This window comes from Salvelinus fontinalis, chromosome 41 (genome assembly GCF_029448725.1).
Source record: "Salvelinus fontinalis isolate EN_2023a chromosome 41, ASM2944872v1, whole genome shotgun sequence".
NCBI classification, from domain to species: domain Eukaryota; kingdom Metazoa; phylum Chordata; class Actinopteri; order Salmoniformes; family Salmonidae; genus Salvelinus; species Salvelinus fontinalis.
The window spans coordinates 17,667,798-17,692,423 of record NC_074705.1 but is presented as its reverse complement, the minus strand read 5'-3'; the positions used below and the strand labels follow the sequence as shown (position 1 = coordinate 17,692,423).

Below are 24,626 nucleotides of genomic sequence, written 5' to 3'. Positions count from 1 at the left end.
ACGTAATTGTAAACAAACACTGCATAGCTTCAGATCGATCACTTCGATCCCATGGACAGTCAGTCACCCATAGCTCGGTCTATGAATTTAAGAGTGGTTACGTTTCTCCAGCTTCTGTTTCTCGCTCTCCTGCTCCTCTTCGGCCTCCTCTTGGACCCGCTGGTCAGTGGAGTGCAGGCTGGTGACAGACACCCCGCTACCACTACGTACCCTCCTGGAGACGGACATCAGACCACAGTCAGAGCAGGTCACTAACCTACAGCACCTCATATAGGGCATGGATGAGCAGGACCAGGGTTTTTTCCTGAACGTGTGACTTGACCAGGAAAAACTCCTCATGGAATCAATATAGACTGATTGATTAATAGTTAAAACAATAGGAGCCAGTGTTTTTCCGGGTCAGGTCACAGGGTCAAGGAAAAAAACCCTGGCCGGGGTGAAGGGCAATAAGATCAATAAAGCATCTTTAGACAAGACTGTCTAAGGTAAGTGCCGGTATCAATGCCCTGCAGACAGAGGTAGAGCTAAGGGGCATTGCCAGACAGCAGAGGGTGCAGTGGATTGTACCTAAACGTGGGGGGGATGAAGTCTGGGGGCAGGATAGGGGGCAGGGGCAGGCCGGACATGGCCATGTCAATCAGGTGCATGGCCAGGATGAACTCCTCGGCCGTCAGCTTGCCGTCCTGGTCGATGTCCGACAGGTTCCTATAGAGAAACAGGGAGAGGGGGAGAGAGAGAGAAAGACGTGGCGTGTTACCATCAGCCATGCACTTCCTGTCCTGTGAGCAGAGTGGACGAAGGTAAAACAAGTGCCGTTTAGGAGCACCCTGACAGCACTGATCCGAGACCAGTTTTCCGTTTCACCCTCCTAAACAGCAACTGATATATGATTGTCGCTCCTACCAGGTGGCGTGGCGAGAATCTGTCTCCGCACCACGTGCTCTCACCACTGGTGTCCCCCAGGGCTCTGTTCTAGGCCCTCTCCTATTCTCGCTATACACCAAGTCACTTGGCTCTGTCATATCCTCACATGGTCTCTCCTATCATTGCTATGCAGACGACACACAATTAATCTTCTCCTTTCCCCCCTCTGATAACCAGGTGGTGAATCGCATCTCTGCATGTCTGGCAGACATATCAGTGTGGATGACGGATCACCACCTCAAGCTGAACCTCGGCAAGACGGAGCTGCTCTTCCTCCCGGGGAAGGACTGCCCGTTCCATGATCTCGCCATCACGGTTGACAACTCCATTGTGTCCTCCTCCCAGAGCGCTAAGAACCTTGGCGTGATCCTGGACAACACCCTGTCGTTCTCAACTAACATCAAGGCGGTGACCCGTTCCTGTAGGTTCATGCTCTACAACATTCGCAGAGTACGACCCTGCCTCACGCAGGAAGCGGCGCAGGTCCTAATCCAGGCACTTGTCATCTCCCGTCTGGATTACTGCAACTCGCTGTTGGCTGGGCTCCCTGCCTGTGCCATTAAACCCCTACAACTCATTCAGAACGCCGCAGCCCGTCTGGTGTTCAACTTTCCCAAGTTCTCTCACGTCACCCCGCTCCTCCGCTCTCTCCACTGGCTTCCAGTTGAAGCTCGCATCCGCTACAAGACCATGGTGCTTGCCTACGGAGCTGTGAGGGGAACGGCACCTCAGTACCTTCAGGCTCTGATCAGGCCCTACACCCAAACAAGGGCACTGCGTTCATCCACCTCTGGCCTGCTCGCCTCCCTACCTCTGAGGAAGTACAGTTCCCGCTCAGCCCAGTCAAAACTGTTCGCTGCTCTGGCACCCCAATGGTGGAACAAACTCCCTCACGACGCCAGGTCAGCGGAGTCAATCACCACCTTCCGGAGACACCTGAAACCCCACCTCTTTAAGGAATACCTAGGATAGGATAAAGTAATCCTTCTAACCCCCCCCCCCCCCCCCCCCTTAAAAGAGTTAGATGCACTATTGTAAAGTGGTTGTTCCACTGGATATCATAAGGTGAATGCACCAATTTGTAAGTCGCTCTGGATAAGAGCGTCTGCTAAATGACTTAAATGTAAATGTAATGATTAGTTTTGCCATCTGATGGTTAAGCTGATCCCAGATCTGTGCCTAAAAGTAACCTCTACCCAGAGTCAGCAGAGAGAAGCAGTAGTCAGAGAACATGTAGGAATTAGTGGCCAAGTATCCTAAGTATTGGCTCCGCTCCCACCTCTTACCATATGGACGCCAGCGAGGTCTGGGGCAAGCTGGACTGCATCAAGATGGTTCTTGCTTGGGGTCCTGAAAGACAAGGATAAAAACATGAGCTCTTTTGAGAAACCTCTGCTCTGGATTGGATAAACCGCAATGAGTATTGTTGACAGACACGGTCTTACCGGTGAGGTGGCCGCTCATCATCTTGTCGTGGCTGTTGAAGAGCTGCCGGTACTTTAGCCGGGACGAGCTGGGAACAGCCCAGTCAATGGGGGGCTGGGGGGGCACAGGGGCGCTAAGATGGAGAGGGGGGGGGAAATATCTTATTAAAAGTGTATTTTTAAACAGACTTTTTGATGATGCCTCACATCTGCTTGTATCTATTCGTTGTTTTTTTTAATAGTACTGTTGTGTTAAGTTGTGTGTTTTTGCTGTGCTGTCTGTGTCGGAGCCAGTTGGAAAATGCCTGTAAGACGAAGACAAATTTCCATTATAAACCTTTACACTCGTACCGGTATACGGGTTGAAAATGGCAGATTTGGACATTGATAAGCACCTAAATTGGAACACAGTGGCTGTACAGTAACATGCTATACATGACGTAAGAACTCAGGCTCTACGCTTCACAGCGCTGTATGGGTTGTGAGTCTCGTTTGTGTCATCAACTTTGGTCGAATAATTTTCCCATAATCTCCAAACGGTTCCCTTTCAATTGCTACCATGCTTATGTATATGATTTTCATATGTCTTCTGTAAGAAACATTTCAATTTATCCATATAGGCCAACTCCCACAAGTGTAAAGGGTTAACTTAGGAAAAAAACGTACAATAAACTTTAAACTTGAACATGAAGTTATTTTTGTGTAACGTTGGAATGCAAAGCGGTCTGGACAGAAGAATTACTCTTCTCCAACTGACAACATGGGACGTAGGCTGTGCATCTCTTTTTAACAGAGGGATCTCCTCTCAAAGTGATGTGACGGTATTTTAATGAGCTAGCCTGTTGTGTGTTCCAAAAAAAAAAAAAAAGGACTTGTGTCTAAGCACAAACACAGCTACATTTGTCCTTTTGCGTTTGGGCTCAGTGAGCAGGGGCCATTCTTCCAAGTGGGTGACGTGACTCACCTAGAAGTCTCAAAAGACTGGCCCTGCATCTTGGCACCGGAGCGGTTGGAAGAAGAGCTTTTGTTGAGTGTGGTGGCTGAGAGACAGAGATGGAGAGAAAGAGACCGAGAGAGATGGGGTCACAAAAAATGTTTTAAAAAAAGGAGGTTAAGAAAGGATTAAATCAACAAAGTGAGATGCTCTGAAACGTTGCCAGAGGGCTTCACTGTCATTCACTAAAACGCCGCTTTGTATATTCAGTGGTGTGTCTAATGGCGATGCTGATTGGGCCATACCTGGGTGGGAGAAGCCCGTCATTGGCGCTCCGTTGGCCAAGGGGGGTACAGACGGGGGCACGGACGACACCAGAGGGGGGGACATACCCACCCCTGGCATAGGGGGCATGGGTAATGGAGGGACTGCTGGGAGGCCTGGCATTACCCCTAAACCATGCATTCCTGCAGGGTAGAATGAAGTAAGGTATGTCAGACAAACATAAGACAACAGACCTCCATTCATTTTCTATTGACAAGCCTATTATTTTAACGCTGTGTTTATTATTATTTTCCCCACTCATCCAAAATCGAGGAGCCCACAAGTGCTGAGTTCTGACTGATTACCCTTGAAAATTAACAACATTAGTCTGGTCATAAAACAGGCAGTGCACAGCAAAATGCCCTGGTTGTCAGGGAAAGCAACCAAATATCGACCCAGGGCGTTGCCTGTTCAAATACCAGAAACAACATGGTTGTGCTTTGAGATAATAGGTAGTTAAAGGTTTTAAATTGTCCCAGTGAAACATCTAGCTACAGTTGAAGTCAGAAGTTTACATACACTTAGGTTGGAGTCATTAAAACTCATTTTCAACCACTCCACAAATGTCTTGTTAACAAACTATAGTTTTGGCAAGTCGGTTAGGACATCTACTTTGTGCATGACTGCAAGCAATTTTTCCAACAATTGGTTACAGACAAAGGCCTACCATCAAACTCAGTGCCTCTTTGCTTGACATCATGGGAAAATCAAAATAAATCTGCCAAGAACTCAGAAAAAAAATTGTAGACCTCCACAAGTCTGGTTCATCCTTGGGAGAAACTTCCAAACGCCTGAAGGTACCACGTTCAGCTGAACAAACAATAATATGCAAGTATAAGCACCATGGGACCACGCAGCCGTCATACCGCTCACGAAGGAGACGCGTTCTGTCCCCTAGAGATGAACGTACTTCGGTACGAAAAGGACAAATCAATCCCAGAGCAACAGCAAAGGACCTTGTGAAGATGCTGGAGGAAACGGGTACAAAAGTATCTATATCCACAGTAAAACGAGTCCTATATCGACATAACCTGAAAGGCAGCTCAGCAAGGAAGAAGCGACTGCTCCAAAACCGGCATAAAAAAGCCAGACTACGGTTTGCAACTGCACATGGCGACAAAGATCGTACTTTTTGGAGAAATGTCCTCTGGTCTGCTGAAACAAAAATATAACTGTTTGGCCATAATGACCATCGTTATGTTTGGAGGGAAAAGGGGGAGGCTTGCAAGCCGAAGAACACAATCCCAACCGTGAAGCACGGGGGTGGCAGCTTCATGTTGTGGGGGTGCTTTGCTGCAGGAGGGACTGGTGCACTTCACAAAATAGATGGCATCATGAGGCAAGAAAATGATGTAGCTATATTAAAGCAACATCTCAAGACATCAGGACAGGAAGTTAAAGCTTGGTCGCAAATGGGTCTTCCAAATGGACAATGACCCTAAGCATACTTCCAAAGTTGTGGCAAAATGGCTTAAGGACAACAAAGTCAAGGTATTGGAGTGGCCATCACAAAGCCCTGAACTCAATCCTATAGAACATTTGTGAGCAGAACTGAAAAAGTGTGTGCGAGCAAGGAGGCCTACAAACCTGACTCTGTTATACCAGCTCTGTCAGGAGGAATGGGCCAAAATTCACTCTGCTTTTTGTGGGAAGCTTGTGGAAGGCTACCCGAAACGTTTGACCCAAGTTAAACAATTTAAAGGCAATGCTACCAAATACTAATTGAGTGTATGTAAACTTCTGACCCACTGGCAATGTGATGAAAGAAATAAAAGCTGAAATGAATCATTCTCTCTACTATTATTCTGACATTTCACATTCTTAAAATAAAGTGGTGATCCTAACTGACCTAAGACGGGGAATTTTTACTAGGATTAAATATCAGGAATTGTGAAAAACGGAGTTTAAATATATTTGGCTAAGGTAAACTTCCGACTTCAACTGTATGAACATAGATGGTGCAGATGATATGGCAGAGTTGGCTTTGAGCACTCTAAAGTCCATTTAGTTAATGGTGGCCATGGGGACAGTAACATTGGTGTATCTCATAGCCTAGTGGCAGACGCTCCTAGTCTCTTGTACATCACCTGCTTTGATCTGAAAGAACAAGTGGACAGGTCAAAGCAAAAATGTACTTTTTTTTTGTTGCATCCACCACACTGCTTTTACCTATCCTGCTGTACAGATCAGTGCAGATGGAGAAACGCAAGCTCCTTAAGACTATTGAGACGCACCCTGCCCCTGTCTAGTCCCTTACCGAAGGGTGCGGTGGGTGGCGGGGGCAGGGTGAGGGGCGGCTGCTTCATGGAGGGGGGCAGAGAGGGGGGCAGGGGGTGACCCTGCAGCTTGAGCTTGATCAGCTTCATGGCGATGGAGAACTCGTGCATGTCCATCTTCCCATCATTGTTCATATCGGCCAGGGCCCTGAGAGAAGGGAGAGAGAACAAGAGAGGGAGAAAGTAAAGATTTGATTACATTATACTGATTATTATCATTGTTGTTCACAATATGTCCGTGTGGATGTCATGCCAATAAAGCAATTGAAGAGCGAGAGAGGGGTGAGAGAAAGTAAGAGTGAGTGAAAGTGGAGTGGAAGACAGAGGGAGGAGAACGACAAAAACAGGAGAAAGGCAAAGAGAGAGAGAGACAACACTGGTTGACATTAGCAGCAGATTGAGTTAAGAATTGGAGAGATGGAGTGAGAGGAGACACTCACCATATCTGTGCCAGGATGGGAGGGGGCAGGCCTGACTGCAGGAAGAAATTCCTGGCCTGGTCACCTACGGACAATGAGAAGGGAAAATAATATTATAATACTGTTGAGTCTGTTGTACACCATTATGGATATATCTATTCAAACACAGAGAGAAAAAGGCCAGTTGGTTCCTCTTTCAAGAGGAATCATATGCAAATAATTTCAATTTGAACACAATCATACATTTTGAGACCTGTTACTGAAGTAGCAGAGTGAAACAAGCACTTACACGTCTCGTAAATTGTGTGAGGAGGTTCTGCAAGGTTATGTTGAAAATCAAAACACCCAAGGCAATGATATCAGATGATAATATGAGTGAGTGTGAGTGAGTGACTGAAATCCTTTATGAAAGTCCTTTATGAAAGTGAGAAAAGTGGATAATGACGTTGCTTGCTACGGTGTGGGCTGTAGGGAATGAAACACTTCAAGACCCGCCCTAGACTCAGTCCACCAGGCTTCATTCAATCAGATTTATTTATAAAGTCCTTTTTACATCAGCCGATGTCAAAGTGCTGTACAGAAACCCATCCTTAAACCCCAAACAGCGAGCAATGCAGATATAGAAGCACTAACCCATCACCTTTGACCTGGCACTCTGTTTGTGTGTGTGATATAAGAGAAAGTCCTTAAGAGAAAGTCCTTATGAAGTGACCTTCTGCTATCTTCAAGCAACTTCTGCCTGACATGATGTACTGCAAAGACTGTCCTCCACCGCTCTTTCCCTTCGTTTGTCCATCCCCTCCCATGCTGTGAGTGAAGCTGACCTGTGATGTAGCCAGCTGGTGAGGGGGCCAGGCTGACAAACTGCTGGTCATGTTTGGCCCGCTCGTCCAGAGAGATTACCCAGGCGTCCAGGCCTCCTGAGAGAGAGAAAGATCAGTTGAAGCTATCGCCTGGCCCGTGTGTGTGTGTGTGTGTGGGGGGGGGGGGGGGTTAAGTCCACCATACACCATGGCTGTATCCTAAATGCTACCCCATTTCCTATATAGTGCACTATGTAGGGCAGGGGTATACAACTCTTACTCTACGAGGTACGGAGCCTGCTGCTTTTCTGTTCTATCTGATAACTAATTGCATCCACCTGGTGTCTGTCTAAATCAGTCCCTTATTAAAGGGGAACAGTGTTAACATGCAGTGGAACTGGCTTTGAGGTTCAGAGTTGAGGTTGAGGAATGTAGGGAAAGGGTGGCATTAGGGATGCAGTCCAGCAGGCAGGCTTCCACCTCCTGGGAGTAATAACTTGATAGTGGCCCTTCCTTTGTGCTGAAGTTACAGTATAACTCTCACTAACCCATGTGTAGAGGGAGATCAGGACACACACACCTGCACGCAGGCACGCAGCCGCACGCACAGACATTTCTCTGACACATATGCACACTTGTGACACACACATACGGTTGTCAATCTGGTTGGGTGGCACTCACCTCCGAAGGGCGTGGGAAACTGAGCCATTGTTCAGTCGGTCAGTCAACTGCAGCCTCGCTGCAAACACCTGAAAGACAGGAAGGTCCGGAACAGTCAATAGGTCCACAACTGTGTCTATATCCTCTCCTCTCTCTTCTCCTCCATCTCCCAAAAGCTCCCCTCAAAGTAAATCAAAGCAGCTTCATGTTCTATGCCTTTTTTCCAGGCAGCAAGTTGTTAACAGACAGGTTAACATTTTGCAATAGAGACTTGTAATGACCTGTTTGGTAATAGGTAGATATGCCTAAATGAATCACTTGACTGTAAAGTACAGTGAGTCGGTCAGTGGTGTTGCACTGACAGACAAATGGTTGTCGTGGGGTGCATCCCAAAAGGCACCCTATTCCCTTTATAGTGCATTGCTTACTGGTCAAAGGTAGTGCATTATAAAGGGAATAAGGTGCCATTTGAGATGCAACCATTATGTATGGGTGGATTGTCATCTGGTTAGCAACACTGAACCCTGCATGAGAGCACCAGCTGTACTGGACGACTATGTGATCACGCTCTCTGTAGCCGATGTGAGTAAGACTTTAAACAGGTAAACATTCACAAGGCCGCAGGGACAGACTGATTACCAGGATGCATACTCAGAGCATTTTCAACCTCTACCTGACCCAGTCTGTAATGTTTCAAGCAGACCCAAGAACGCCAAGGTAACCTGTCTAAATGACTAGCACCCCTTAGCACTCACGTCTGTAGCCATGAAATTATTTGAAAGGCTGGTCATGGCTCACAACACCATCAACCCAGACACCGTGGACCAACTAATTCGCATACCACCCAACAGCTCTACAGATGACACAATTGCTATTGCATTCCACACTGCCATTTCCCATCTGGACAAAAGGAACACCTACATGAGAATGCTGTTCATTGTCTACAGCTCCGCGTTCAACAACAGAGCCCTCCAAGCTCATCACGAAGCTATGGACTCTGGGATTAAACACCTCCCTCTGAACTGGACCCTGGACACACACACACACACACATCCCCAACACCATCATTAAGTTTGCCGAGGACACGGTTGTAGGCCAGATCACCGACGACGATGATACAGGGCAGCAGCTAGCCGAGCAGTTAAGAGCGACTAGGTGAAAAATCTGTCGGTGTGCCCTTGAGCAAGGCATTTAAACCTAATTGCTCCTGTAAGTCACTATGGATAGGAGTGTCTGCTAAATAACTCAAATTAAGGTGTAGACCTTACCGTGAAATGCTTACTTACAAGCCCTTAACCAACAATACAGCCCAAAATATTTACAAAAACTAAAGTAAAAAGACAAAATACATAACAATAACGAGGCTATACACAGCTTAGTCGAGGTAATTTGTAAAGTGACTATGCATAGACAATAAACAGCAAGTAGCAGCAGTGTAAAAACAAAGATGGGGGCGGGTGTCAATGTAAATAGTCCGGGTGGCCATTTGATTAATTGTTCAGCAGTCTTATGGCTTGGGGGTAGAAGCAGTTAAGGAGCTTTTTGGTCCAAGTCTGGAACCAATAGGACCCTGAAAAGCTTCTACCCCCGAGCCATAATGCTGCTAAATAGTTAAACAGTTAATCAATAGTTACCCTGAATATCTGCATTGACCCTTTTTGCAGTAACTCTTTTGACTCATCACAAGCGCTGCTGTTACTGTTAATGATCTATCCTGTTGCCTCGTCACTTTATCCCTACATCTACATATATACCCAATTTTCCTTGTACCCATGCCCATTGACTCGGTACTGGTACCCCGTCAATATAGCCAAGTTATCATTACTTGTGTCATTGTTTTTATATGTTTCTATTATAAAAAATGTTAAAAATCTCACTGCATTGTTGGGAAGGACCCGCATGTAAGCATTTCCTGTTAGTGTACACCCGTCGTTAACGAAGCATGTGACAAATAACACTTGATTTGATTTTGATTAGGCAGAACTCTGGCCTTAAAATGGCCTAGCTACATCCTGGGGTGGGTGTCACAAGAGGGGAGGAAGGGGGACGGAGGGGCCCTCTTCATGTTTTTATAAAGTGAATGAATCAGATTTTATTTAATTTAACTAGGCAAGACAGTTAAGAACAAATTCTTATTTACAATGACGGCCTAACGACGCTGGGCCAATTGTGCGCCGCCCTATGGGACTCCCAATCATGTCCGGTTGTGATACAGCCTGGAATCGAACCAGGGTATGTAGTGACGCCTCTAGCACTGAGATGCAGTGCCTTAGATACAAAGACGGGGGGGCAGATAGCGGGAGAGGGAACGGAGGAGAGGCAATGTTATCTCCCAGCTGTGTAAACGTCATGGTGAAACAAAGACATGGGGGAAGGGAGCAGCACACAGACACAAACAACCCCCCCCCCCCCCCCCCCAAGGTATTTTAATCAGAGCCAGACCACCCCTCCCGTTCAGCCCTCACAGTGGGAGCCCCAAGCAGGCTGAAACATTTCAATGACAAGAAGACACAGGCACTGTATTCTTCTCTCTGTTCATAAAAAAATAAGTAATTTCCTACGACATTTACATACTAGGCAGTCTCTGTTCGGTAAAAAAAAGAGAAAAGAAGCTTGTTTGTGTGCATTAATTACGGGAGGAATGACTGTTTCCGGAGCTTTGAGAGGTTCTGTTTCGTAAGAGCAAAGCCAGGCCAGCAGTGCACGGACGCTACTGCCAGCTTCTCTCTCTGTCCTCCAGGCAGAAAGAGCAGAGAAAAAGCAAAGCAGATTACCATGCTGTTCCACAGTGATTCACCATCCTACACTTCATTCACATCACATCTCCCTCGAGAGGCACACAAGAGCCTCGTCACACACTCTGAGCTAGCCTCGCACTTACTGACTCACAGACACGCACTCCTCACACATACCAAGCAAATGAGGGCGGGGAAAAGCTGTTTTGTCCCTCTGACCTCGTTTCTCCCTGTAACTTTTCTGATCGTCTTTGGTGGTGATGAGTGTTTCCCTGTGACCCAGGGTCTTGAACATGACAGTTCAGAGAGAGAAACATAGGCTAGGCTGCAAGGTGGATTTATCTACATAATCTGGTCACTTGGCAAGCTCCTGTTGTGGTGGAACGCCCCATATAAGACTGACAGGCTAGGGCTGGGGCTAGTGCACCACCGCACATGATGTCATAGCAGAGGTATGCAGTCTGAGGGAGGGCATAGCCCAATGCAGGGTCAGAAGTTGAACTCCTGTGACAGACAGCAAACAGACTGACAGACACACCTGGCACACAGGTGAAGGGGAGAATTGTTCTTAAAATCAACTGGATTTCTAGCCTCTTCCGCAGAAGACAAGGCCAGGCCAAAATAATGTATTTTTGAAGGACATCACATGGAGTTGGATTCGCTATTGTTTTTACAGATGAAATACAATTACAGTAACACTAACTAGTGCAGTAACACTAACTAGTGTTAGCACATACAGCCGGGAAGAACTATTGGATATCAGAGTGACGTCAACTTACCAACACTACGACCAGGAATACAACTTTCCCAAAGCGGATCCTTTGTCCGAACCACCCAGGGCATCTGAACTGATTCCAGAGGCTGACCCAAAACAAGGTCGCTGCAGAAGAGGTAGACGGAGCGGCCTTCAGGTCAGACTTCGGAGGCGCGCACACCACCCACCGCTTCCGAGTTTATTACTCGCTAACGTCCAGTCTAGATAACAAGGTAAACGAAATTAGGGCAAGGGTTGCTTTCCAGGGAGACATTAGGGATTGTAACATACTCTGTTTCGCGGAAACATAGAACTCCCGGGATATGTCGGTACAGCCACCGGGATCCTTTGTGCCTACAGAAATAAACATCCCTCCAGGAAGAAGAAGGGCGGGGGTGTATGTTTCATGATGACCGACTCATGGTGTGATTGTAACAACATACAGGCACTCAAGTCCTTTTGTTCACCTGACCTAGAATTCCTCACAATCAAATGCAGACCGTATCATCTCCCAAGAGAATTCTCGTCGGTTAGTCACAGCCATGTATATTCCCCCCCCCCCCCCCCCTCAAAGAACTTCATTGGACTTTATGCAAACTGGAAACCATATGTCCTGAGGCTGCATTTATTGTAGATGGGGATTTTAACAAAGTAAATTTGAGAACAAGGCTACCTAAATTCTATCAGCATATTGATTGTAGTACTTGCCCAGGCAGAACTCTGGATCACCGCTACTCTAACTTCCGTGATGCAAACAAGGCCCTCCCCCACCCTCCCTTTGGCAAATCTGACCACGAATCCATTTTGCTCCTCCCTTCCTATAGGCAGAAACTCAAACAGGATGTACCCGTGACAAGGTCTATTTACCGCTGGTCTGACCAATCGGAATCCACACTTCAAGATTGTTTTGATCACACGGAAATGTTCCGGTTAGCCTCAGAGAATAATATTGATTTATACACTGATTCGGTGAGTGAGTTTATAAGTAAGTGCATAGGACATGTTGTACCTACTGTGACTATTAATTCCTACCCTAACCAGAAACTGTGGATAGATGGCGGCATTCGCACAAAACTGAAAGAGCGAACCACCGCATTTAACCATGGAAAGTTGACTGGGAATATGGCCGAATACAAACAGTGTAGTTATTCCCGCCGCAAGGTAATAAAACAAGGGAAATGTAAGTATAGAGACAAAGTGGAGTTGCAATTCAACGGCTCAGACACGAGACGTATGTAGCAGGGTCTACAGACAATTACGGACTACAAAAAGAAAACCAGCCACGTCACGGACACCGACCCCACCTGGACAAGAGGAATACCTATATAAGAATGCTGTTCATTGACTACATTCAACACCATAGTACCCTCCAAGTTCATCAATAAGTTTGAGGCCCTGGGTCTCAAACTCGCCCTGTGCAATTGGGTCCTGGACTGTCTGGGTCCCCCAGGTGGTGAAGGTAGGATACATCTCCACTTCACTGATCATCAACACTGGGGCCCCACAAGGGTGCATGCTCAGCCCCCTCCTGTACTTCCTGTTCACCCATGGCTACATGGTCATGCACGCCTCCAACTCAATCATCAAGTTTGCAGATGACACAGTAGTAGGCTTGATTAGCAACAACGACGAGACAGCCTATAGGGAGGAGGTGAGGGCCCTGGGAGTGTGGTGCTAGGAAACATCTCTCACTCAACATCAACAAAGGAGATGATCGTGGGCTTCAGGAAACAACAAATTACCTTCAGAAGTCACATAATTAGTTAAATAAAGTCCACCTGTGTGCAATCCAAGTGTCACATGAGTATACTGAGATCATGTGACAGATCATGTGAGACTTGGAAACATACATATACATACATACATACATACATACATCTCTATAACTTTGAATATCCCACAGAGCACCATTAAATCCATTGTTAAAAAAAATTAAGAATATGGCACCACAACAAACCTGCCAAGAGAGGTCCACCCACAAACTTAGGGACCAGGCAAGGAGGGCATTAATCAGAGGCAACAAAGAGACCAAAGATAACCCTGAAGGAGCTGCAAAGCTCCAGCAGAGACTGGAATATGTGTCCATAGTACAACTTTAAGCCATACACTCCACAGAGCTGGGCTTTACGGAAGAGTGGCCAGAAAAAGGCTATTGCTTAAAGAAAAAAATAAGCAAACACATTTGGTGTTTGTCAAAAGGTATGTGGGAGACTCCCCCCAAAAATGGAAGAAGGTACTCTGGTAAGATGAGACTAAAATTGAGCTTTTCGGGCAATCAAGAAAAAAACGCTGTCTGGCGCAAACCTAACACCTCTCATCACCCCGAGAACACCATCCACAGTGAAGCAGGGTGGGGGCAGCATCATACTGTGGGGATATTTTTCATCAGCAGGGACTGGGAAACTGGTCAGAATTGAAGGACTGATGATGGCGCTAAATACAGGGAAATTCTTGAGGGAAACCTGTTTCAGTCTTCCATAGATTTGAGACTGGGACGGAGGTTTACCTTCCAGCAAGACAATGACCCTAAGCATACTGCTAAAGCAACCCTCGAGTGGTTTAAGGGGAAACATTTAAATGTCTTGGAATGGCCTAGTCAAAGCCCAGACCTCAATCCAATTGAGAATCTGTGGTATGACTTAAAGATTGCTGTACACCAGCGGAACCCATCCAACTTGAAGGAGCTGGAGCAGTTTGGCCTTGAAGGATGGGCAGAAATCCCAGTGGCTAGATGTGCCAAGCTTATAGAGACATTCTCCAAGAGACTTGCAGCTGTAATTGCTGCAAAAGGTGGTTCTACAAGGTATTGACTTTGGAGGGGTGAATAGTTATGCACACTGAAGTTCAGGTTTGTCTTATTTCATTTTTTTTTCACAATAAAAAATATTTAGCATCTTCAAAGTGGTAGGCATGTTGTGTAAATCAAATGATACAAACCCCCCAAAAAATCTATTAATTCCAGGTTTTAAGGCATCAAAATAGGAAAAATGCCAAGGGGGTGAATACTTTCCCAAGCCACTGTATATACTGTATTTTATAGCATCTATTGCATCTTGCCTATGCTGCTCCGTCATTGCTGATCCATATATTTATATGTATATATTATTCCTTTACTTACATTTGTGTATATTAGGTAGCTGTTGTGGAATTGTTAGATTACTTGTTAGACATTGCGGCACTGTCGGAATTAGAAGCACAAGCATTTCGCTACACTCACAATAACATCTGCTAACCAAGTGTATGTGACCAATAAAATGTGATTTGATGGAAGAAGTGGCGAGTCATTACTTTGGTCATGACTGAGTCCTACTTCTCCTCAGAATCTAAGGCTCAGACACCAACTTCCTCTCCAGTGTTCTCCTCGCTCAGTAGTTTTATGGCCTGCAGTATAAAACTTATCTCCCTCAGCCCCACTGTGGGACCCGAAGTGTCCCGCTATTTCATGCACCACTTCCCTCTTTTTAAGAGGCCCAACACAGGAAGCGGGTATTGTTTGGTCCTGTATACTGCAGTGTAGTGTTGTCACGATACCCACATTTTACAAACGATACAATACCAGGCCTAGTATCACGATACCACGGTAGGGAAAATAATTTTGTCCCCAAGCATCCTGTTTGTCTTGTCCCCTGGACGCTTGTTCACGTTTTCTAAACATTCTCCAAAAATCTGTCACTGAAATGTGAACACATTGAATTTCACTTCACTGTTCAGTGTACAATGGCATTCTGCATAGAATGGCTGATTTGCACATATTTGCAAAGGCCTACCTGTGTTTTGGCTGGAGGAATGGGAGGAAGGAATATACATGCATAATGATCTGCATTAACATTGTGCCAGTAAGGGGAAAACACTGCATGAAATACTCTTTAGTTAACACACAAACTCTCCCTCCCTTCCTCACTTTCTCCCTCACACACACCTCTCTCGCACAAACACCAAACAATTTATTATGGAGCACCAGAAAGAAATAGGATTTTTTAAATAGTTTAGGCTTACATTAGGCCTATATGAATGCTACCATTGAAGCACATCTCATGAGTAGCAGACCCTTTTCCTTTCTTGCTGTGCCAATCAAAATTGCATAAACCTACTGTCAAGTTATCAGCTTGTTAGCTATCAAGGTAACATGAACAACCAATAATTAGTGACCCGGGATTAGTTTAAAACGGCACGCTTGTGAAATTATATAAAAAGCATGCGAATCCCAATAATAAGAAAAAAAGGTATCGGTAATATGGGTCATATTTCTTTTTGACCATTTAGGCTACAGACAAGGCATTTTCTTTACTGTAAAGATTCAAGCTTCCCTGTCACGAAGCAGGTGTTCCATTTTCCTTATCTGGCACTCAGAGGCTGCATGACAGAACTTGCAAAGTCTACTCAAGACTGGTCTGTGCTCTTGGTTATAACAGATGAAATTATACAACGTATCAACCTTTGCTCGCTTTACGCACTGCTCCAATTTGACAAATGTACAAATCTAATAACAGAAGACTCATCAGGGTCTGCATCTCTGCTCGACATCACAGCTAAATTCGATTTTAAAAAACTGACAGCGGGCGGAGAAAAGCAGGTGATTGAGGGTTGGTAGGGGATACTGCTGGCTGATTACAGCTGTCACGTGATAAGAGCAGGAAAGTCAAGTGGATATTACTGGACCTGTGCATACAAGAGACTAGTGGCTGTTGCTTAAACTTAACAGAATTTATAAAAAATTTAGAAAAGCCGCAAGCAGGTTCCTTAGATTTATAGAGCTGAAAAAGTTGGTGGTATCAAACGAAACAGTGCCAAGGCATTCTAAAATGTTGGTATCATAAGTATCATGATGTTTTGGTACCGTGATATTACCGTGCTACCAGCATACCGTGCAACACCACGGCAGTGTCACTCACAGCTCAGGACAATGGTGCAGAATAACATTCTGCCTGCTCATAGGACAACATGGATTGTCTCAGTTCCACTGCTCAAACTAATATAGAGGCCAAAGGGAAAGAGCAGTGAGTGTGAAAATAGTGTCCTCTATCCATCTTGTTTGTAAAGTGTCAATGCTCCCTGACTGTCTAGCTTTCATTTGGAATATGTTTTGCGAGCTGGACCCAGTCAGGAAACTGTATGAATGTACATCCACTATCATTTCAACACAGTTTCCATTGGTTTGAGTCATTTTCTGTAGTTCTTGCTGCACAGTTTGACGCGACTGTGTTAGCCGTAGTTGGCTAGCTAGCAAGCAAGGGATAAGAGTGTTGCCAGCCAGCATGGAAACGGAACATTTAGAAACGAACGACTGGGTTGCGTCCATAGATATAGAACAAAAATACTTCACGATTGTGTCTGGCAACATAACTGATAGAATGAACGGCCAGCTGGCTTGGCTAGAAACAACAGATGTGTTGGGACTAGGCCTATATTTTCATTGATGGATGAAATAGCAGCATATGAATACATTTATCAAAAATAACGTTGATTTAATTTGTAACCCATTGTAGAAAAGCCATTGTACACTCGAGGTTGTGCAAAACGACCTTTTTTAGCACGGCTGTGCTGCAGTCATAGGTACGAGGTGGAGCAGAGCACTGTAGATCAGCACGTCCCTGCTACAAAAGTCGTTTTGCACAACCTTGAGAGTACAATTGCTTTTATTCAATCTATTTTTACACATCTACCAATAGGTCCCCTTCTTTGTGAGTTATTGGAAGACCTCCTTGGTCTTTGTGGACCTTACAGATAATTGTATGTGTGGGGTACAGAAATGAGGATAAACACTATTATTGCTGAGTGAGTCCATGCAACTTATGGAACTTGTTGAGCGAAGTTTTACTCGTGAACTTATTTAGGATTGCCATAACTAAGGGGTTGAATACTTATTGACGCGAGACATTTCAGCTTTTCATTTTTGTAAAAATGGCAATAAACATCATTCCACTGACATTGTATTGTGTGTAGGCCAGTGACCCAAACATCTGGTAGCTGGTAACACAACAATATGTGTAACAAGTCAGGGGGTGTGAATACTTTAGGGTGACGTGTGGTCAAGGCCCTCTCATTGGGCCCGCCATAGCAGATGTGTGTCCACTAAGCCCTGAGTACACTAAGCCAGGCTTATGGCTGTTTTCTCTGAGTCTGAGCTGACCATGTTAACTCCAGGGGAGGTTGAATATATCCCTGACACACAACAACTAACCAGACAAAGCAATAATAAACCCTGGGCATTTCTCTTTGGGCTAATTCTTCCACCATTAAGTCTATGAGGGAATTACGATGATGAACAAAATGTGTGTGGAACTGGAAGTCGATGTGTTTTTGTTCTCTCTCCGTCTTAATTGGGGCATGGGGTGACGGGACAGTGTGAGGGGTAATAATAGCCCCCCCACTTCACCCTCACTAGCCACGCCTAGACACCCACTCCGGTGTGAAAGTCCTGTGCCACTACCGTTATCACATTCTTGCCTGTATTGCTGACGTCCAAAGCAGTGACACACTGGAGGACAAAAGTGGCTATGACAAGTAGAGGGACTGTCACCCTAGTAGGAATAGGGCCTAAAAATTGTCAAAGACTCCAGCCACCCAAAGCAGAGACTGTTCTATGTGCTACCGCACGGCAAGCGGTACCGGAGCGCCAAGCCTTGGACCAAAAGGCTCCTTAACAGCTTCTACCCCAAAAGACATAAAACTGCCGAACAGTTATTCAAATGGCTAACTGGACTATTTGCAGTGGCACCCTTATTTTATTCTCATCTATTATAGGTTTTTGCACTGACTCTCTTGCACAGGCTCCATGTACACTCACTGGACTGACCGCATACACGACACTGGAAACAAACACACAAATTGACTCCACGCACATAGAGTGGCAAGAATAAGTATGTGAACCCTTTGGAAATACCCGGATTTCTGCATAAATTGGTCATCAAATTTGATCTGATCTTCATCTAGGACGGAACAATAGACAAACACAGTCTGCTTAAACTAATAACACACAAACAATTATACATTTTCAAGTCTTTATTGAACACACCGTGTAAATATTCACAGTGCAGGGTGGAAAAATGTGAACCCTTGGATTTAATAACTGGTTGACCCTCCTTTGGCAGCAATAATCTCAACCAAAGGTTTTCTGTAGTTGCGGATCAGACCGGTACAACGGTCAGGAGGAATTGTGGACCATTCATCTTTACCAAACCGTTTCAGTTCAGCAATATTCTTGGGATGTCTGGTGTGAACTGCTTTCTTGAGGTCATGCCACAGCATCTCAAATGGAGTTGAGGTCAGGACTCTGACTGGGCCATTCCAGAAAGGGTATTTTCTTCTGTTGAAGCCATTCTGTTGACTTACTTCTGTGTTTTAAGTCGTTGTCCTATTTTATCACTCAACTTCTGTTGATCTTCAATTGGCGGACAGATAGCCTTACATTCTCCTGCAAAATGTCTTGATAAACTTGGGAATTCATTTTGACGCCAATGATAACAAGCTGTCCAGGCCCTGAGGCAGCAAAGCAGCCCAAACCATGATGCTCCCTCCACCATACTTTACAGTTGGGATGGTTTTGATGTTGGGGGGCTGTGTCTTTTTTTCCTCCACACATAGTATTGTGTGTTCCTTCCAAACAACTCAACTGTAGTTTCATCTGTCCATATAATATTTTGCCAGTAGGCTGTGGAACATCAAGTTATACTTTTGCAAACTTCAGACGTGCAGCAATGTTTTTTTTGGACAGCAGTGACTTCTTCCGTGGCGTCTTCCCATGAACACTATTCTTGTTTTACCTATCGTAGATTCGTCAACAGAGATGTTAGCATGTTCCAGAGATTTCTGTAAGTCTTTAGCTGACACGCTAGGATTCTTCTTAACCTCACTGAGCATTCTGCGCTGTGCTCTTGCAGTCATCTTTGCAGGACGGCCACTCCTAGGGAGAGTAGCATCAGTGCTGAACTTTCTCCATTTATAGACAATTTGTCTTAGTGTGGACTGACATCAAGGCTTTTAGAGATACTTCTGTAACCATTTCCAGCTTTATGCAAGTCAACAATTCTTATACGTAGGTCTTCTGAGATCTCTTTAGTTCGAGGCATGGTTCACATCAGGCAATGCTTCTTGTGAATAGCAAACTCAAATTTTGTGAGTGTTTCTATATGGCAACGCAGCTCAAATCAACATCTACAATCTTGTCTCATTGATTGGACTCCAGGTCAGCTGACTCCTGACACCAATTAGCTGTGGAGAAGTCATTAGCCTAGGGGTTCACATACTTTTCCCAACATACACTATGCATTTTTAAATGATGTATTCAATATAGACAAGAAAAATACAATAATTTGTGTGTTATTAGTTTAAGCACACTATGTCTATTGTTGTGACTTAGATGAAGATCAGATCAAATTTGATGACCGGAGCGCCATGGTTCACATACTTTTTCTTGCCATTCGCTGCTGCTACTCACTGTTTATTATCACTTTACCTCTACCTACATGTACATATTACGTCAATTACCCCGTACCCCTGCACATTGACTCGGTACCCCTTTTATATAGCCTCGTGATTATTATTTGAACTGTTTTACAATTTTTCCTTTAGTTTATTTAGGACATGTTTCAAACTTTTTCTTTACTCTGCATTGTTGGTTAAGGGCTCGTAAGTAAGCATTTCACTCTAAGGTCTACACTTGTTGTATTCGGTGCATGTGACAAATCAAATCTGATATGGCCTAAATATTAGGGCCGAGCTACAGCACACAATATTTTACATACAGCAGGTTTTTAAATGACCAAATAGGTGGCCTGCTTCGTGTTTTCATTTTTGCCACGGAAAAAACACTGAGTCACAACCCTACTAGTTAAGGTGAACAGCATCAAGTGGGGCTGACTAATGGAACAGGAGTGGTTTTTCTGGATCAAGAAGGGCCTTAGGTGGTGGGCGTGGCAGGGGACGTGGCAATGCCAAATTGTAGTGATGAAGGGAGTTTAACACCTTTTATTGAACTGCTACTGAACTAAAGAAATATGGTAAATGATGTACGTATAAATTGCAAGACAGTCTCACTGTGTTTTTGATACTCACATGGATGACAATACTAAAGATATATGGTGGACAATAATACGCATTGTGAACAATACGATTTGGAAGACAAAATGTATTATGACTATAAAACAACTTTTTGTCCACTTAAACATTATTTTTAAATGAATCAAACGGGAAAAATTTTTTTTTGAATTGCTGGACTCCAAAAAACTAGTTGACCTACAAAAACTTCCATGGACACTATTAAATATGTAAATCATGTAGCCTAATAATGAACCCATTTATTTATGTGAAAACAGATTTGCAATCATATCTATTATGTTTATAAAATAAGAAAAAAATACTTTCATAAAGATGATTTTACACGCAAAAAGGTTATGGGCGCTGTCGGCACGGTTGAATTTGAGAAAACGATAGAGAACCCCCATCTTTTATTTTATTTAGCAATTTTAGCATTTAATACAATTTCTTGCAGTTCAATTAATTTTTTCATGGAGCCAGGATACAATTTTGCAGTTTTAACATACATTTCCTGCAATTCTACACATTTAGCCATGGACCGGAGAGAAAATGTTGCCGTTTCTAAAGATAATTTCCTGCAATTGTATGCATTATGCTATGGCTAATGCTGTGTTCTTGTGCTTAAACTTAACCGGGGCCTCCCACTCCTCTTTCTATTCTGGTTAGAGCCAGTTTGCACTGTTCTGTGAAGGGAGTAGTACACCGCGTTGTACGCAATCTTCAGTTTCTTGGCAATTTCTCGCATGGAATAGCCTTCAGCCTTCTCAGAACAAGAATAGACTGACGAGTTTCAGAAGAAAGTTATTTGTTTCTGGCCATTTTGAGCCTGTAATCGAACCCACAAATGCTGATGCTCCAGACACTCAACTAGTCTTATGAAGGACAGTTTTATTGCTTCTTTAAATCAGAACAACAGTTTTCATCTGTGCTAACATAATTGCAAAAGGGTTTTCTAATGATCAATTAGCCTTTTAAAATGATAAACTTGGACTAGCTAACACAACGTGCCATTGGAACACAGGAGTGAGTGATGGTTGCTGATAATGGGCCTATGTAGATATTCAATTTTTTTTTTAAAAAATTTTTAATCTGGCGTTTCCAGCTACAATAGTCATTAACAACATTAACAATGGCTACACTGTACTTCTGATCAATTTGATGTTATTTTAAATGGACCAAAAATAAATTGTTTTTCTTTCAAAAACAAGGACATTTCTAAGTGATCCCAAACTTTTGAACGGTAGTATATATGTGTATGTATGTATATATATATTTTTTTTTTATAATATAATTTCACAACCTTTATATGTGCTTTTAGTCATTTAAATTTACACAAAGTGTTTTTCCATCCTAAATTTTTTTCTGTGATTTTTACAGTTTGGACTTAAACATCTAAGGGTTACATCAGAAGAATCCCTGCACAGGTGGGGAGGTTATTCAATTAATCAAGTGACTTATATAGGTGTCCTTGAGCTGCTCAGTAGAATACTAATAGTGGCAAAAAAAGCATTGTGAAAAATCCAAACAAAAAAAGTGTAGGACAAAAAGCTATCAAAACACAGACATACAAAGTGATCCATGTCGCACAGACACAGGCCCATCTGGATCAACTGAAGAAAGGATGAAAAAAGAGGTGTCACTCTTCCTAGAGCTGGTCGCCTGGCCAAACTGAGCAATCCGGGGAGAAGGGCCTTGGGAGGGGAGGGGACCAATAACCCGATGGTCACGCTGACAGAGCTCCAGAGTTCCTCTGTGGAGATGGGAGAACCTTCCAGAAGGACAACCATCTCTGCAGAATTCTACCAATCAGACCTTCATGGTAGAGTGGCCAACGGAAGCCACTCCTCAGTAGAAGGCACGACAGCCCGCTTGGAGTTTGCCAAAAAGCACCTAAAGGACTCTCAGACCATGAGAAACAAGATTCTCTGGTCTGATGAAAACAAGATTGAATGCTTTGGCCTGAATGCCAAGCGTCACATCTGGAGGAAACCTGGCACCATCCCTACGGTGAAGAATAGTGGTGGCAACATCATGCTGTGGAGAGGTTTTTCAGTGGAAGGGACTAGGAGACTAGTCAGGCTCGAGGGAAAGCTGAACGGAGCAAAGTACAGAGAGATCATTGATGAAAACCTGCTCCAGTGTTCAGGACCACAGACTGGGGGCGAAGGTTAATCTTCCAACAGGACAATGACCCTAAGCACACAGCAAAGACAATTAAAGAGTGGCTTCGGGACAAGTCTCTGAATGTCCTTGAGTGGCCCAGCCAGAGCCCGGACTTGAACCCCATCAAACATCTCTGGAGAGACCTGAAAATAGCTGTGCAGCAACACTCGCCATCCAACACTGACAGAGCTTGAAAGGATCTGCAGGAAAGAATGGGAGAAACTCCCCAAATACAAGTGTTCCAAGCTTGTAGCGTCATACCCAAGGAGAGTAGAGGCTGTAATTGCTGCTAAAGGTGCTTCAACAAAGTACTGAGTAAATGGTCTGAATACTTATGTAAATGTGATGTTTCAGTAAAAACAAATTACAAATTAGAAAACATTTCTAAAAACCTTTTTTTGCTTCGTCAGTATGAGGTATTGTGTGTAGATTGACGATTTAATACATTTTAGAATAAGGCTGTAACGTAACAAAACGTAACAAAAGTCAAGGGGTCTGAATACTTTCGGAATGCACTGTACAACCAAATTGAGAACTGTGCAACACACACAGTTCTTTCCACCATCCCCAAGAGAGATCCAAACTGCATGCAGATAGTATGAGGGAATCCTACTCCCAACTGCAGCACCAACATCAGAATTATCCCTCATCAAACCAACATGACCTTGGATATAAGGGAGTTGGTGTTTAAGAAAAACAGACGATTATCTAACTTATCAGATGGCTTGTCAATCTCGGGCCCACAGATCCTGCAGTGAATGCTGTGCAACCGATTGGTAGTCTGGTGACCAAAGGGCAGCACTGGTTCACTGGTCAATGATCAAAAGGTGGAGGTGGGGAACGGGGCACTGGGGTAGCGACAGCGTCTATGGTGCACGCCAAGACAAGAGCATTGCATCTTTGAAACATATCTGGCTGTAACCTACATCATGTTGCTTTGGCAGTATAATTAAATGTGCTGAAAATGGACTGTAGTTGACTGTGTGGACTGCTGGTGGGTAGATTTAATGTGACACTTTCCTGTTGAGGACCTGAAACACCATGCTCCAGCCAATGTCAAGGCAAAGTTGCCCTGTAGCTGAGCAACCCAGGGGCGATAGATAGGAGCGCTGCAGTATCAAAAACTGTGAAGCCAAAACTCTCTCACATACATGCATGCATGCACACACACACACACACATGCTCACACACACATGCATGCACACACACACACACAAGCCTGTTGACTATCAGTCAGCCCATAAGCCCCGATGCGGATCAACATAGTCAAAGGTTAATGTAAAATCGCAGAAAAAATTAGGAGGTTTGGTGGGCCGTTTTCCCTGCACTAGTCGGCATCGGAGGGAATTCAGTTAACTTGATAAGTCTGGAATTCCCTCTGCAATAAGCACACCATGTTCAGCCCTTAGAGGAAATTTCCCAGATCCTACATCAGCACAGCCCCAGTTCAAAAGCCAAGTCAATACTATATGCATTGAAAATCTACCTACCGTCAAGAAGATTGCATTTCCTACCAGCCAGCGCAATTTTCTGCATTTTCTTTGCCATGACTATGGTAGGGCTGGGCGATACGGCCAAATTATAATTTCAGGTTATTTTTTTTTATATGACAGTATTTTATGTTTTTGAAATTTGCTTTGAGTAGTATGTGACCCTAGGGTGGCAACACATATATTCAAAGTGATTTCAATGGGTTTCTCCATTCGGATTGTTTAATACTGTTCAATTAAACCAAAAAAGAATTTCCTTCATTTTAATCAATTCCTGCCTTCATTTGAGATAATTTCCACACTGCCACGTAAGGGCTGCACAATATGGGGGGGGAAAAATTTAGACCTTATTTTTAACCAAATGTTGCAATTTGACTTGTGATTTACATCAAAACAGTTGGAATCATGGAAATAGAATGTTTATTCAAATTGTATATTTAGAATATAACAGTGGAGGCTGCTGAGGGGAGGATGACTCATAATAATGGCTGCAAAAATGGAGTAAATGGAATGGTAATAAACATGTGTTTGATATGACAACAAATGAAAATGTCAGGGAGGAGTTATTGTGACAGGGTAGGAACCACAGTGTTGGTCAGTGTTTCCTAGGAGACCCTATAATTTTTGGAAATATTAAATGTTTCTTCATGTTGACAACATATTCATGCTTTGCCTATTCCTCTT

General features: G+C 44.1%; 1 protein-coding gene across 6 annotated transcripts in view; it reads right to left on the bottom strand.

Annotated features, from left to right (window-relative positions):
- Positions 1–24,626, bottom strand: part of itsn1 (intersectin 1 (SH3 domain protein)) — a 63,891-nt gene that overhangs the window by 36,570 nt on the left and 2,695 nt on the right. For 5 of the 6 annotated variants that reach the window (XM_055908582.1, XM_055908584.1, XM_055908585.1 and 2 more), the window contains exons 2-12: positions 11,279–11,474; positions 7,786–7,853; positions 7,126–7,221; positions 6,323–6,386; positions 5,864–6,030; positions 3,588–3,749; positions 3,313–3,388; positions 2,370–2,482; positions 2,211–2,274; positions 568–705; positions 102–214 (exon numbers count right to left, since the gene is read on the bottom strand). In XM_055908582.1, coding sequence (XP_055764557.1) covers positions 102–214; positions 568–705; positions 2,211–2,274; positions 2,370–2,482; positions 3,313–3,388; positions 3,588–3,749; positions 5,864–6,030; positions 6,323–6,386; positions 7,126–7,221; positions 7,786–7,813 — 1,021 coding nt within the window. In that variant the 5' untranslated portion in view covers positions 7,814–7,853; positions 11,279–11,474. The remainder of the gene's footprint in view (positions 1–101; positions 215–567; positions 706–2,210; positions 2,275–2,369; positions 2,483–3,312; positions 3,389–3,587; positions 3,750–5,863; positions 6,031–6,322; positions 6,387–7,125; positions 7,222–7,785; positions 7,854–11,278; positions 11,475–24,626) is intronic. The other variant, XM_055908583.1, reaches the window with a different exon arrangement.